At 42.1% G+C, this 14,282-nt stretch overlaps 1 protein-coding gene across 1 annotated transcript in view; it reads right to left on the bottom strand.

The window, feature by feature from the left end:
• LOC137301044 (uncharacterized) overlaps window positions 1-11,912 on the bottom strand; it is a 36,984-nt gene extending 25,072 nt beyond the window's left edge. The window contains exons 1-4 of the mRNA XM_067970421.1: window positions 11,834-11,912; window positions 6,560-6,656; window positions 5,422-5,602; window positions 523-668 (exon numbers count right to left, since the gene is read on the bottom strand). Coding sequence (XP_067826522.1) covers window positions 523-668; window positions 5,422-5,602; window positions 6,560-6,656; window positions 11,834-11,847 — 438 coding nt within the window. The 5' untranslated portion in view covers window positions 11,848-11,912. The remainder of the gene's footprint in view (window positions 1-522; window positions 669-5,421; window positions 5,603-6,559; window positions 6,657-11,833) is intronic.
• Window positions 11,913-14,282: the final 2,370 nt, after the last annotated feature.

Raw genomic sequence — 14,282 nt, 5'->3', positions numbered from 1 at the left:
TCCGGCTCTCTATTCCTCTCTTCCTGGCATGCTCTCCTTTTTTGGTTCACTCTTTCATTTTCTGACTTGCTCTCTTTCTCTCCTTTTCTGATTCACTCTCCCTTTCTGATTCATTCCTTCTCTCTTTTTCTGGTTCATTTACTTTCACTTGCTTTCTCTCCTTTTCAATTTCACTTTCTTTCTTTCTTTTTTGGCTTCACTCCTTTACTGATCTGCTTTCTTTTTCTCCTTTCCCCTGGTTTACTTGCTTTCTCACTTTTATGTTCATTCTCTCCTTTTCCAGTTTACTTTCTTCCTCTCTTTTTCATCTTCACTTCTTTTCTGGTCTGCTTTCTTTTTCTCCTTTTCTGGTTTACTTTCTTTCTCTCCTTTTCTGGTTCACTCTCCTTTTCTAGTCCATTTTCTTTCCTTTTCTGCAGACAGTTTTATGTTCTGGAAGCTGAACACAATGATTTCATTACTCAAAAGACGGGGGAGGCACCCAGTAAATCGCACAGTACAGAACATGCTTGGAATACTCACCTCAACTTCTTTTCTTTCATCTGTTGAAGCTACAACAAAGTTCACCACAGATCGTAGCACCACAAATAAAATGGACAGAATAAAGGCAAGTAGCTCCTGGCGATTCTCCTGGAAAACCCCACGAAACACGTAGTAAATGCAGAACGCTAGGGAGAGAGAAGCAGGGAGTGCAGTGCGTTAGTACTTGAGTAATCAATGCATTAAGGAACAGGTTTGCATTACTGATCAGCTGGTATCTTAATGCACCGGCAGACAAGAGCTGCTTTCCTTGGCCAACAGCAGTAAAGGGTTACTGCTCTCTGAGTGCTGTCCTACAAGATGCTTTGCAATGCCCATCGCCATGGCTTTGATAGACAGGAGGACCTGAGTAACGGAAGGTATTTTTCCATTGCTTTGCTCTGCAGATTTGTTGTTTCTGAAAAAGAATCGTACTTCAAGGGTTCCTTTACCGTTTTCAAATGCTCTCAGTTTGGATACCCTGTACCGCCATTAGATGCAAAACTATCTCATTACCCAATTTATTTGGAATGGTAAATATCTTTGGACTCCTCCATTTGCCTGCAGTTTGCCAAGGACTCAGTTGATTGGGGAGCGCAAGTACATCCCATATTTGAACTGGCATCACTGAGACAGGACCATACTCAGGTTGCACGTTAAATGCTGCTCACCAATGCCGCTCCTTAACATTCTCTTCATGCCCAATGCTGCAGATCTTCAGGCAGGTCAGTGTTGCCCAATAGTCCAGGCCCACATTTCTGTTCCAGTGGCGGCTGATCTTGGAACTCGGCATCTTTACATGCAGTAAGTTTTGTTAATTCCCATCTGTGTGGGTGTTGATGAGGGTAGACTTTATATTGTACCCCACAGCAAAGTGTATCCCATTCACGGCCAAGTATTGATAGGAGGCTTGCCCAAGGAGACGACGTTCATTTGCAAACATACAGTGAAGAAACTTTCACGAAAGTAAACTTGTCCCTTGTCCTTTGAAGGGACATTGCTGTTCAGAAATTCTGGCTGAAACAACCGTGGCTGCAGAAAATCTTTTTGTAAAGATGACAATTTTGTAATTCCTATAACAGTTCTCAATGTACAAATCAAACAAATTTGCTGGACATTAGTATTAGGAAACTCAATGAGACATTCCTAAATTTTGGTAACATAAACAAGCAAGTATAAACACTTCAAATCACTTTTAAAGTAAAAACACAGATAACACTTAAATAAAGTACAAATTTATTAGCGAGGAACCGCAATCTCTACTTATTTCCTGAGGAAATATAAAATGCCTGCAGTTAATTTCTTCATATCCTCTTCTACTGTAATCACCAATTTTTTAAAAAGCTGATATCTTACAGTTAACCAAAAGTTCTGTTTTCTGAAAACCCTCACTACTTTAGGGTCAAAGAACTTGAGCCTAGCATCTCGTTCCCTTCCATCTACTACAGCAACAATTCCCCCTTCTGATTTCCTCCCCATCCCTCCCCTTCCTCTCCTGCAGTCAGTGACTCATGCTGCGGTACAATTGAACAGAATGATGCCAACGTAGTCGACAACTGCAGAACTTCTTAGAGCAAGGTTCATTTAGAAACAAACACGATTTAAAGAGGCACTGAGCAAATGGAGTGGACAGCAATCAACAACTGGTAGCCGGCCAGTCCGTCAATTTGGTCGGCTGCCGGGCAGGAAATGGAAGAAAAATATTATAATGAGGTCCTGCCGTTAAATTCAGCAAGACCTCCGTGTCCCCGGCCTCGGCAAGTTTCCCCTGCACTCCCCCACACCCTCCCTGCCTCCCCGTAAATATCGGGGCCAATGTCCTAGTACCTTTGTCAAAGAATAGAGCTTTCTCACAGAATTTGGCCCAGCTTTGTGACCACTAGCTGGTACCATTCTGATTGCCATTCTGCATCTTTACTTGATGACAATTCAAATCTCACAGCTATAATCTAATCATTATGCTTTACTGGAACTGTTTGTTATATTGGGCTTCCATATGGTCACCGTGTAATGTGCTGCACAAACAATACTTTGCTCTCTGCATTTATAGGCAGTGCCTCCCTACATGATAAACAGCTGCGCATCAAATCATGTACCAGCTAGTGGTCACAAAGCTGGGCCAAATTCTGTGAGAAAGCTCTATTCTTTGACAAAGGTACTAGGACATTGGCCCCGATATTTACGGGGAGGCAGGGAGGGTGTGGGGGAGTGCAGGGGAAACTTGCCGAGGCCGGGGACACGGAAGTCTTGCTGAATTTAACGGCAGGACCTCATTATAATATTTTTCTTCCATTTCCTGCCCGGCAGCCGACCAAATTGACGGACTGGCTGGCTACCAGGCGGGAAAACCAGCGGCAGGAGGCCGCAGTCAGGGACCCTTGGGAGTGGTCCCCGGCAATCGTGATTGCAGGGCAGGCTGCAAATTGAGGGTTTGGGGAAGTGGGGGGCGGCTGATCATGGGACAGGTTGCGGGGAGGTCGGCGATTGGGGCAGGGGCTAGAGAGAGGCCGCGAACGGCAGAAGGGAGGCCAAAGGCTTCCTTGAGGGGCCAAGGGGAGCACTCTTGCTCCTCCTGGCCCACAAGGAGTGCTATAAAAAGCACTTACCTTGAGCAGCCGGCAGCTCTTGCCTCCCTTGAGGGTGGAAGCAATGTGTAATCATATGGAGGGCAATTTGATGGTCATGTGGGAGAGGACGGGTGGGAATTTGGTGACCTGGGAAATGTCGTTCACGTTATTGATATCACTCATAAGGATATCGGATCAGATGAGCACGCAGAGCCCTGGCAGACAGGGCCGGTGTTCCTTGTTGCCCCCTTGCGTCTTCCTCCACTTCCCCCTCCATCTCCTCCCCTTCATCCTCAGCCTCTTCCTCTTCTTCTTCTTCTTCTTCTTCCTCCTCTGCCTCTGGCTCAGGGTCTTGCCGGATAATCGGCGGCAAGGGCTGTTCCCTCATAACGGTGAGGTTGTGCAGCATGCAGCATACCACGACAAATCTTGACACCCGCTCAGCTGAGTGCTGCAGGGCTCCAACAGAACGGACCAGGCAGTGGAAGCGTTGCTTTAGGACGCCTCTGGTATGTTCAATGTCGTTGCGTGTGGCAGCATGGCTCTCGTTGTATGCCCGTTGAGTGGAGCGTTAAGTGCCAAAATGGTATCTATCACTTTAAATCAGCGAATAACACATTCTCTCTACTTTACATGCTGCTGGCGTTCCTTATCTGCGCGTGCGCGAAACCCTTTATCAAGATGGCATCCGGCGCACATTACGCTAGAAGCGTGCGAACGCATTCTGGACGCCATTTTGGAACTTCGGGAGGCCGCGTAGCACCGAAACAACAGGTGCTACATGACCCAATTTCTAGCCCTTGATATTTGAAAACTTAAACTACAACCATACTATTCAAAAAAACTAATCCCATGTCTTTAAATAATGTAGGACAATCTGATTGCTCTGGTCATGCAAGATTGGGCTCTCCAGCTTATTGGCTTGTGAGTTCAGATTCCAGCCTTGATTGACATTGAGGTTCTACCTCACTTGGAAATGACCAATAGTTTTCAACCAGGCTCCTTGTTAGAGCACAGAATTGCAGATTGATCCATCTCTGAGAAAGGAGACACTCATCAAACACCAGCATACTGCTCCAAAAGAAGCTATGGCACCTACATACATACAGGCTTTTTGTGTTATACTTACCTCAGAGTGTGCATAAATCAAGACTCAATTGCGACTTGTAACAACTTTTTATTTTTGGCTCCGGATTCTGAATCACAATACCAGACTGATTCCTGGGATGGCAGGACTGACGTATGAGGAGAGATTGGGTCGACTGGGCCTATATTCACTAGAGTTTAGAAGAATGAGAGGTGATTCATCGAAACATATAAAATTCTAACAGGACTAGACAGACTAGATGCAGGGAGGATGTTCCCGATGGCTGGGGAGTCCAGAACCAGGGGTCACAGTCTCAGGATACGGGGTATGCCATTTAGAACCGAGATGAGGAGAAATTTCTTCACTCAGAGAGTGGTGAACCTGTGGAATTCTCTACCACAGAAGGCAGTGGAGGCCAAGTCATTAGATGTAATCAAGAAGGAGATAGATATATCTCTTAATGCTAAAGGGATCAAGGGATATGGGGAAAAAGCGGGAAGAGGGTACTGAGTTAGACGATCAGCCATGATCATTTTGAATGGCGGAACAGGCCCGAAGGGCTGAATGGCCTACTCTTGCTCCTATTTTCTATGTTTCTATACTCTTCAAAATGTTGGAAAAAGCACAAAAAAAGTGTCAAAAATCTAAATTTCCTGCACGTGCCCCTGACCTCCGCCGAGGAACTGAATTTTACACAAGCAGAGCTCACTTCCCCCTTCAAAATTTTCTAAATCCACCACTGGTAACATTGCATTTTTGTACACTTCAGTTTTTTTTCCCTCTATAATACAACTGGTGCAATAATGGCCATAGCTACAGCTTAAAGCACAAGTAGTTCAGGAGCCACGTCACTCCCATTGTAACTATTTTTCATATGACATACATGAGGCCATTGGATTTTAGTTTTCACAGAAAAACAAACGGAGTTGCAGAATGTGATCTCAAAACACAAATAAAAATCATCATGTGTGATTACATAGTTATACACAACGCGCAGGTCCAGAAATCACTGCAGGTGATATTAACTATGATCGCATAAAGCATTCACGCGACAGTCCTTTGTCACTATTTTAAGGCAGGCGATAACACATTTAATATAATACCTGCATTAAAATAGCAGACAGAGGAATGTCATGCATACACATTAAGCATTTGTCCATTAATATCACTCACTAATTTCTAGTCTACTGTTTTAAGATGCTAATGCATCTTCACACATTCAAGGTGCAGAAACTGAATGGATCTTACCTACACCGATGAGCTGTATCATTGAGATGGTGAAATCTTCCTGGGTTGGGACTTCACTTTGGTCAGCCAAAGCCTGCTCTACAATACTTTCAACTGTAACTGCTAACATTGTCATGAGAGAAAGAAGTGCTATGTAGAAGTAGAACTTCTCTAACAGGGATAGTTCTGAACATTGTTTCATCTGCGAGGAAAGAAAAAAAGAAGTTTTTTTTTTCTATTTCATATAAATCTGAAGTTTATTTTTAAAGGGTAGTATCTTCATCAAAAAGCTTTTGACGAGCCTTTCTTCTTTTGCTTCGCAACACACAACACAATGAAATATCAACACTTGACTTGTGTGTGATGTGCATTGTGATATAAATGTTGCTTATTTTAAGACAAAACATTTCCCAAACACTTTTTCACGAAGATAAAGCTACTGTAAAGCATTGTGGGCTGATTGCAATTTACTTACATGAAACCCAAATTCTACAGCAGGAGTGACAGAAAGTCAGCCAATCGCATCGCAAAAGTAATAAGGCTCCTTTCGCACTTCTGAGTCACTGAACTAGCATAAATAGTGAACATTTCATTCATCCAGCTATGAAATGTGTAAGAGTAAACAAAACATTGTACTAATGGCTCATCATACAGCCAGATTTACTGACCAGGACATGGAGGTGATAGTAAATAATCACTCCTTAAAATAAATTATCTTTTTGATGCAGCAGGGTATTCGTCCATGATGCAATGGAGTCAAAACCATGGCAGTACCAAACAGGCCAGGTGAACTCAGAATCCAACACAATGAGGACCTGGAAGGAGGTCCAGAAGAAGTTTCATAAATTGAAAATGACTATCGAGATAATATTGAGATGTTACTGTCAAATATCAACAAAGAATCCTAACATGAGTATGGGTTGTTCTTACTGATACGGAGACATGTCAGAAATTCAGCTTGCCTTAATCCATATTGCTCTCAGTGTTAAAGGCAAAAGTGGAACATAAGCAGAGATCAAGGACTGCAATAGGTATAGGAGCCTCCCAGAAGAAAGCATTAACTGCCTATGAGAACATGCCCTATTCCATTAACTGAACATGCTGATGACGCAGTGTCACAACAGCAAAGTCGCAAACAACATAAACATGTCATACTTACTGGGCCACATGGTGTAGGTATGAGCTCTCTGTGCCGTGGCCTTAAGTTTGGTAACGAAGACTCACTTTCATCATTATAACCAGGCTCCATGCTGTCCCTTTTAATAGAAAAGTTACATAAAACCAACAGTTAACAAATGGTAAAACAAAACATTAAATTGATCTGAAAAGATTTGCTTCAGAACAGATTTGTGAATTGTTGTAATATTCATATACTATGTTCAGAGCATTTGGCCCATCGTGTCTGTGCTAGCTCTTTGAAAGGGCTATTCGCTTAGTCCCATTCCCCTGCCCTTTCCCCACACACTTCAAATTTTTCTTTTTAAAATTTTTCTTCACTTCCCCTTTAAAAGCTACTGTTTCTGTTAAGCCTGCCATGTCCCAACAACCCACTGTGGCAATGATCTTAAATTCATGCTCTCAGGTTACCAACTCACTGATTTACTTTATGAAAACCTCTCACAATTTTGAACATCTCTATTGGATCTCCTCTTAACCTTCATTGTTCGAATAAAAAAAAGAGTCCCAGTTTCTCTCGTCTCTCCTCATAACCAAAACCTCTCAATCCTAGTATCATCTTACTGACTCTCTTCTGTGCCCTCTCCATGGCCTTGACATCTTTCATAAAGTAAGGTGCCCAAAACTGGAAACAATATTCCATCCGCAGCCTAACTAATGATTTGTTCAGGTTCAGCATTACCTCTTTCCTTTTGTACCCCCTGCCCTATTTATAAAACCTGGGATCCCATGCAACTTTATGAATTTGTTCTACTTTTGAAAATTTGTGTATTTGAACCCTCTGCTCCTGGTATTGAACAGTTAAAATGAAGTTATTGAAAGTCAAAATGCAATAAAATAAGGAAGTGAAAATTGCAGTACTTATGCTGCAATCAATCCAGCTGAGGCTAAACTCCGCTAATCACATCTTTTATGTAACCAATTAATGGCCTCTTCTAGCTCAAGATGTCTGCAGCATTTTATTGGTTTTGTTTGATTTCCAGCATTTTCAGTTTTTTGGGTTTTATTTATTTTTCCCGGATCCTATAAATCAAATCCAAGTCTCTTTGTCTATTTATCAGTAATCTTTTCTCTGGTCAAAGCTTTTTTTCCCCTGGAAAACGCAAATTTTGTTTCTTAGATAATGTAGGCAATTCTCTTTATAACAACAGTGACTGCACTTCAACAGTAATTCTTTGGATGTGAAGTACTTTGGGACATCCTAAGGCACGTAAATATGCATTATTTCCCCTTCTCAAGAAAGCTGTGGGGGACTTTACATAATGCTGATGTTAGGAGTTATTTCCTTGAAATATGACTTTTAACTTCCTGTGGAAAAGTTTAATTACAGCGTTTTGATCCTAAAATAGAAGCTTAAATGGAGCTGAATTGCATGTACGTTGGGGCAAAAACAGCTCAGAACAAGATGATGGGCCCCGAGCAATGTTTTATTTTTTTGCTTCCCGGAAAATGCAAGTCTGGACTAAACTCTAGTTGTTTCCCAACTACTCCCACTCATGTATGTTTGATGATGAGTGACTCACCTCCTGACTCCCCAAAACCTTTCCACCATCTACAAGGCACAAGTCAGGAGTGTGATGGAATACTCTCCACTTGCCTGGACGGGTGCAGCTCCAACAACACTCAAGAAGCTCGACACCATCCAGGACAAAGCAGCCCGTTTGATTGGCACCCCATCCACTACCCTAAACATTCACTTCCTCCACCATCGGCGCACCCCGTGGCTGCAGTGTGTATCAGCTACAAGATGCACTGCAGCAACTCGCCAAGGCTTCTTCGACAGCACCTCCCAAACCTGTGACCTCTCCCACCTAGAAGGACAAGGGCAGCAGGCGCATGGGAACACTACCTCCTGCATGTTCCCTCCAAGTCACACACCATCCCGACTTGGAAATATATCGCCGTTCCTTCATCGTCACTGGGTCAAAATCCTGGAACTCCTTAGGCAACAGCACTGTAGGAGAACCTTCACCGCACAGACTGCAGCGGTTCAAGAAGGCGGCTCACCACCACCTTCTCAAGGGCAATTAGGGATGTGCAGTAAATGCTGGCCTTGCCAGCGATGCCCACATCCCATGAATGAATTTTAAAAATGGTATCAACGCCCTAAGCACTCCGCACTGACTCAGACCAAGGAAAAATGTGGAGTTTTTTTTCTCTTTGATCTCCTCAATGATACCCATTAGAACTATGTAAACTGTTTCCCTGACAGCCTGCCAAACCTCTGACTGCCCCACAACATTGATCAAATGATACACAATACTGCAGTGCTTGAAGAAAATCCTACCAATGGTCACAGTGCATCACAATTATCTTTGACAACCAGCTTAACAAACCCTTTGTTTACAAACAATGACATTTTTCATTTATCATAACGTGCAATCCAATGGATCTGAATTCAGTTTTTTTTCAAGCAGTTGATTATTTTGAGTATAGAATCATAGAATGATTACAGCACAGAAGGAGGCCATTCGGCCCGTCGAGCCTGTGCCGGCTCTGCAAGAGCGATCCAGCTAGTCCCATTCCCGCCCTTTCCCCATTGCGCTGCAAATTTTTTCCCTTCAAGTACTTATCCAATTCCCTTTTGAAAGCCACAATTAACTCTGCCTCCACCACCCGCTCAGGCAGTGCATTCCAGATAATAACCACTCGCTGTCTAAAAAGGTTTTTCCTCATGTCGCTCTTGGTTCTTTTACCAATCACCTTAAAATCTATGTCCTCTGGTTCTTGACCCTTCTGCCAACGGCAACAGTTTCCCTCTATCCACTCTGGCTAGACCCTTCATGATTTTGAATACCCCTCTATCAAATCTCCTCTCAACCTTCTCTGCTCTAAGGGGAATAACCCCAGCTTCTCCAGTCTTTCCACGTAACTGAAGTCTTTCATCCCTGGAGCCATTCTAGCAAACTTTTTCTGCACCCTCTCTAAGGCCTTCACATCCGTCCTAAAGTGTGGTGCCCAGAATTGGACACAGTACTCCAGTTGTGGCCAAACCAGTGTTTTATAATGGTTAGAAATCAAAGAAAATTTACGGCACAGATGGAGGCCATTCGGCCCATTATGTCCACGCCGGCCGAAAATGATCCATCCAGCCTAATCCCACTTTCCAGCACTTGGTCCGTAGCCTTGTAGGTTACGGCACTTCAGGTGCACATCCAGGTACTTTTTAAATGAGTTGAGGGTTTCTGCCTCTCCAACCTTTCAGGCACTGAGTTCCAGACCCCTACCACCCTCTGGGTGAAAAAAAATTTCCTCAGCTATCCTCTAATCCTTCTACCAATCACTTTTAAATAAGAAGATATGAACATCATAACTTCCTTGCTTTTGTACTCTATGCCTCTATTTATAAAGCCCAGGTTCCCGTATGCCTTTTTAACCGCTTTCTCAACCTGCCCTAACATCTTCAACGATTTTTGCGCATATACCCCCAGGTCTCTCTGTTCCTGCACTCCCTTTAGAATTGTACCATTTAGTTTATAATTCTCTCCTCGTTCTTCCTACCAAAATGTATCACTTCGCACTTCTATGCGTTAAATTTCATCTGCCATTCCACCAGCCTGTCTATGTTCTCTTGAAGTCTATCACTATCCTCTTCACTGTTCACTACACTTCCAAGTTTTCTGTCATCTACAAATTTTGAAATTGTGCCCTGTACACCCAAGTCCAAGTCATTAATGTATAGCAAGAAAAGCAGTGGTCCTTGTACTGACCCTTGGGGAACACCACTGTACACCTCTCTGCAGTCCAAAAAACAACCGTTCACCACTACTCTCTGTTTCCTGTCACTTAGCCAATTTCGTATCCATGCTGCCACTTTTATTCCATGGGCTTCAACTTTGATGGCAAGCCTATTATGCGGCACTTTATCAAACGCTTTTTGAAAGTCCATATACACTACATCAACCGCATTGCCCTCATCAACCCTCTCTGTTACCTCATCAAAAAACTCAATCAAGTTAGTTAAACACTATTTGCCTTTAACAAATCCGTGCTGGCTTTCCTTAATTAATCCACACTTGTCCAAGTGACTGTTAATTTTGTCCCGGATTATTGTTTCTAAAAGTTTCCCCACTACTGAGGTTAAGTTCACTGGCCTGTAGTTGCTGGGTTTATCCTTACACCCTTTTTTGAACAAAAGTGTCACATTTGCAATTCTCCAGTCCTCTGGCACCACCCCTGTATCTAAGGAGGATTGGAAGATTATGGCCAGTACCTCCACAATTTCCACCCTTACTTCCCTCAATAACATAGGATGCATCCCATCCCGACTGGGTAACTTATCTACTTTAAGTATAGCCAGCCTTTCTAATGCCTCCTCTTTATTAATTTTTAGCCCATCCATTATCTCAACTACCTCTTTTACTGTGACTTTGGCAGCATCTTCTTCCTTGGTAAAGACAGATGCAAAGTACTCATTTAGTACCTCAGACTCCATGTGTAGATCTCCTTTTTGGACCCTAATCGGCCCCACCCCTCCTCTTCCTATTCTTTTATGATTTATATGCCTATAGAAGTCTTTTGGATTCCCTTTTATATTAGCCACCTGTCTATTCTCATACTCTCTGCCTGTTTTATTTCCTTTTTCACTTCCCCTCTGAACTTTCCATATTCAACCTGTTTCTCACTTGTATTATCAACCTGACATCTGTCATATGCCCCCTTTTTCTGCTTCATCTTACTCTCATTCTCTTTCGTTATCCAGGGATGTATTATGTCAATGAAAAATTATTGGACTGCGCCTTTATGGAACAACCTAACCAGAATACAGCGGAGTCCACAAAAATAAACCAATTTAACCTATTACCATCGTTTTTTTTACATATACTGGGCTAAGTTTAACATTATACAGTGAAAATCCTGAGTACTGTAAATTGAGCGGCCAATTCCATATCGCCCATTTCACGCTATCGCCAAAAGTTAAAATAACTCCTACTGTTCGCTATTTCCACCGAAATGCGATAAGCTGTTATTAATTCCTGGTTTAGTTCCTCTACCCTTGTTTGCTTTTCTGCTCAACATGTTTTTAATACCGCATCTTGTGTTTGCAGCTTGTCTAACGGAAATAATGTGTCCAAATTGCTATTTCCAAATCTTTCCCTATTCCCAGCTGTTCTCTCCGCTCCCCTGTGTTCGCAAACACAGCTCATGTGCTTCTGAGGTTTCAGAGCTTTGCCCCATGACTTGATGCCCGCCCCCCGCGGCCAACCCTTCCATTAGCGCTATCACTGGACTGAAAGCCGGAATGTGTCGCTCCTACCTGGCTGGCTCCATGCTCCGATTCGGGCTATATCGAAAGGCAGAGGATTTTCAGCAGGTCCTCCTGTATTAAATACTTCCGGACAAGAAGCTGCCGAGCTGCGTCACTTCCAGCAAATAAAAAATAATTGATACAGTTTACCTCCCCCAACTTCCTCTTTCTTCGTGTTTTTTTTTGTTGTAGTTTCGTGATCACTTCATTCAGTGTTCGGCCACCTCGTTACATTTCTGTTAATAGCTCCGGCGTCCTATTGGAGAATAACAGTTTACAGCTTGTGCATGTCCATTTCAAGAACAGAAAGAGATGGAAACACAATCGCAAATCGGCAAGATTTTCAGGAATGTTGCCATTTGTACATACACGCCAATCCTAAGGATAAGCAGGAGAGGTTTTTACACGTGTAGCAACATTCTTGCACAGTGGAGCACACACTCCATACAAGTGCAGGGTGCAAATGAACAATTACAGGGTTTCCAAAGTAAGGAGTCGTACAACACCAGGTTATAGCCCTGATGTGGAGATGCCGGTGATGGACTGGGGTGGACAAATGTAAGGAATCTTACAACACCAGGTTATAGTCCAACAAATTTATTTTAAAATCACAAGCTTTCGGAGATTATCTCCTTCATCTGACGAAGGAGATAATCTCCGAAAGCTTGTGATTTTAAAATAAATTTGTTGGACTATAACCTGGTGTTGTAAGATTCCTTAGGTTATAGCCCAACAGCTTTATCTGACAAAGGAGCAAAGCTCCGAAAGCTTGTGATTTCAAATAAAGCTGTTGGACTATAACCTGGTGTTGTAAGACTCCTTACATTTGTCCACCCCAATCCATCACCGGCATCTCCACATCAGGGTTTCCAATATATTTGAATGTATAAGTAACGGTTCACACTTATATTTTTACCTCACTACTCTACACACATATATATTTAAATAGTTTTACCTGGTTATAAATCAGTGGTCGCCTCAGCACATTATCTATTTCAATGAATGATGTGATTCATATATATTATTTCAAGATCTTTTGTTTCTCCATTCCATAAATTCTTATGTTCTTAACCTGCCTTGTGGAACATCTTCCTAACATTTCCCAGCACATACAGCACCTACACGCCATGGCTTTACCCAAAGGATTTTAATTTTTATTTACTAGTAAGTTGTCCACGGTTAGTTGATAAGTACATTTTAAAAAAATATATAAGATGGTGACAAAGTTGCGAGACTTCAGAAACCCACTTCACAGAACTGCCTAGTGGCCAGAGCCCGCAACTACATCAAGACAATTGACATTGGACGATTGAAAAGAAAATGTTGACATAGCAATTTCAATAGTAAATGTTGACAGAAAAGCGTTAGCAAAAATTGTGATAACAGGAGTAAGGTTTGTGCACAGGAAGTGTGCATCCTATGGAATAATACCATATATAGTTTTTTTTTGCCTCTTTGTTCTTTGTCCCAATATGTATTTCATAAAAATACAACTATCAGAAGTTGTTTTGAATCCAATATCTAATTTATTCCAACATCTCCAGAATTTGGAAATATATATATATATAAACTATATGTCATAATGTATGTTTTGTGATACAATGTGTGTGGAATACAAGACAAGTATTTTTAATGTGACGGTGATCCTGGGCCTAATTTAAAGTGTGGCTCAACTTTATGAGCCATGTTATAAACACAGATGCCAGCATTTCTGCACCTATATAAATTGACAACTATGAGATGGTCATTTTTTCATAGCTGCACATTTGTTGATAGATTTTCAAAACATTTGTGGTTATTAAAATGCATGTGTGCTGCTTATTTCCAGTGAGTTTGGAAAATGTGACTATTTGCATTGGTGAAGCAGCTCTGAGGAAATTCCCAGCCAAAATTTAACTTGACAGAAATAAACATTGCTCTGCAGCACTACCTGGTGGTCACAGCCTGCAACTGTACAAGACAAAGCAATTCTTTTCAATATATTTTGCTGTGACAGGCCTAGATACACCACAAGGCGTATTAACGCATTACAGCGCCACCTACATGGGGATAATGTGTGAATTAAGACACAGGTCACAAATGTGAAAGCATTGTGTTCTAACTAGGGGTGAGTGCCAACCCTAAATTAGAACAATATTTGGATATTCAGAAGTATTTAGGCCAATTCGACTTAGTTTAGAGTCTGGTTCAGATGTGGCTGTTACTTTTTAAAAAAAGTTTTGATACTCAAAAATGGCAGCACTTTGTAGCTGCCCTGAGAGAATCTACAAAAGTATAAGTGACTGAACTCAAACTAAATTAAAACATTCTGCACAATTTAAAAGCCAATGTGTCACCCCATCCATGTACAAAGGCTGGAGTCTCATGCTTAAACAGATCAAACCTGTGTGAGAATTCTAATGAGACTCTTAACGTTAACCCAGCCCCTGTCTACTGATGTTTTGTTAGCAGTTCTTGT

The sequence above is a fragment of the Heptranchias perlo genome, chromosome 32 (genome assembly GCF_035084215.1).
Source record: "Heptranchias perlo isolate sHepPer1 chromosome 32, sHepPer1.hap1, whole genome shotgun sequence".
Lineage (NCBI taxonomy): Eukaryota > Metazoa > Chordata > Chondrichthyes > Hexanchiformes > Hexanchidae > Heptranchias > Heptranchias perlo.
The sequence above is the reverse complement of the archived record's forward strand: the minus strand, read 5'-3'. Positions and strand labels throughout refer to the sequence as shown.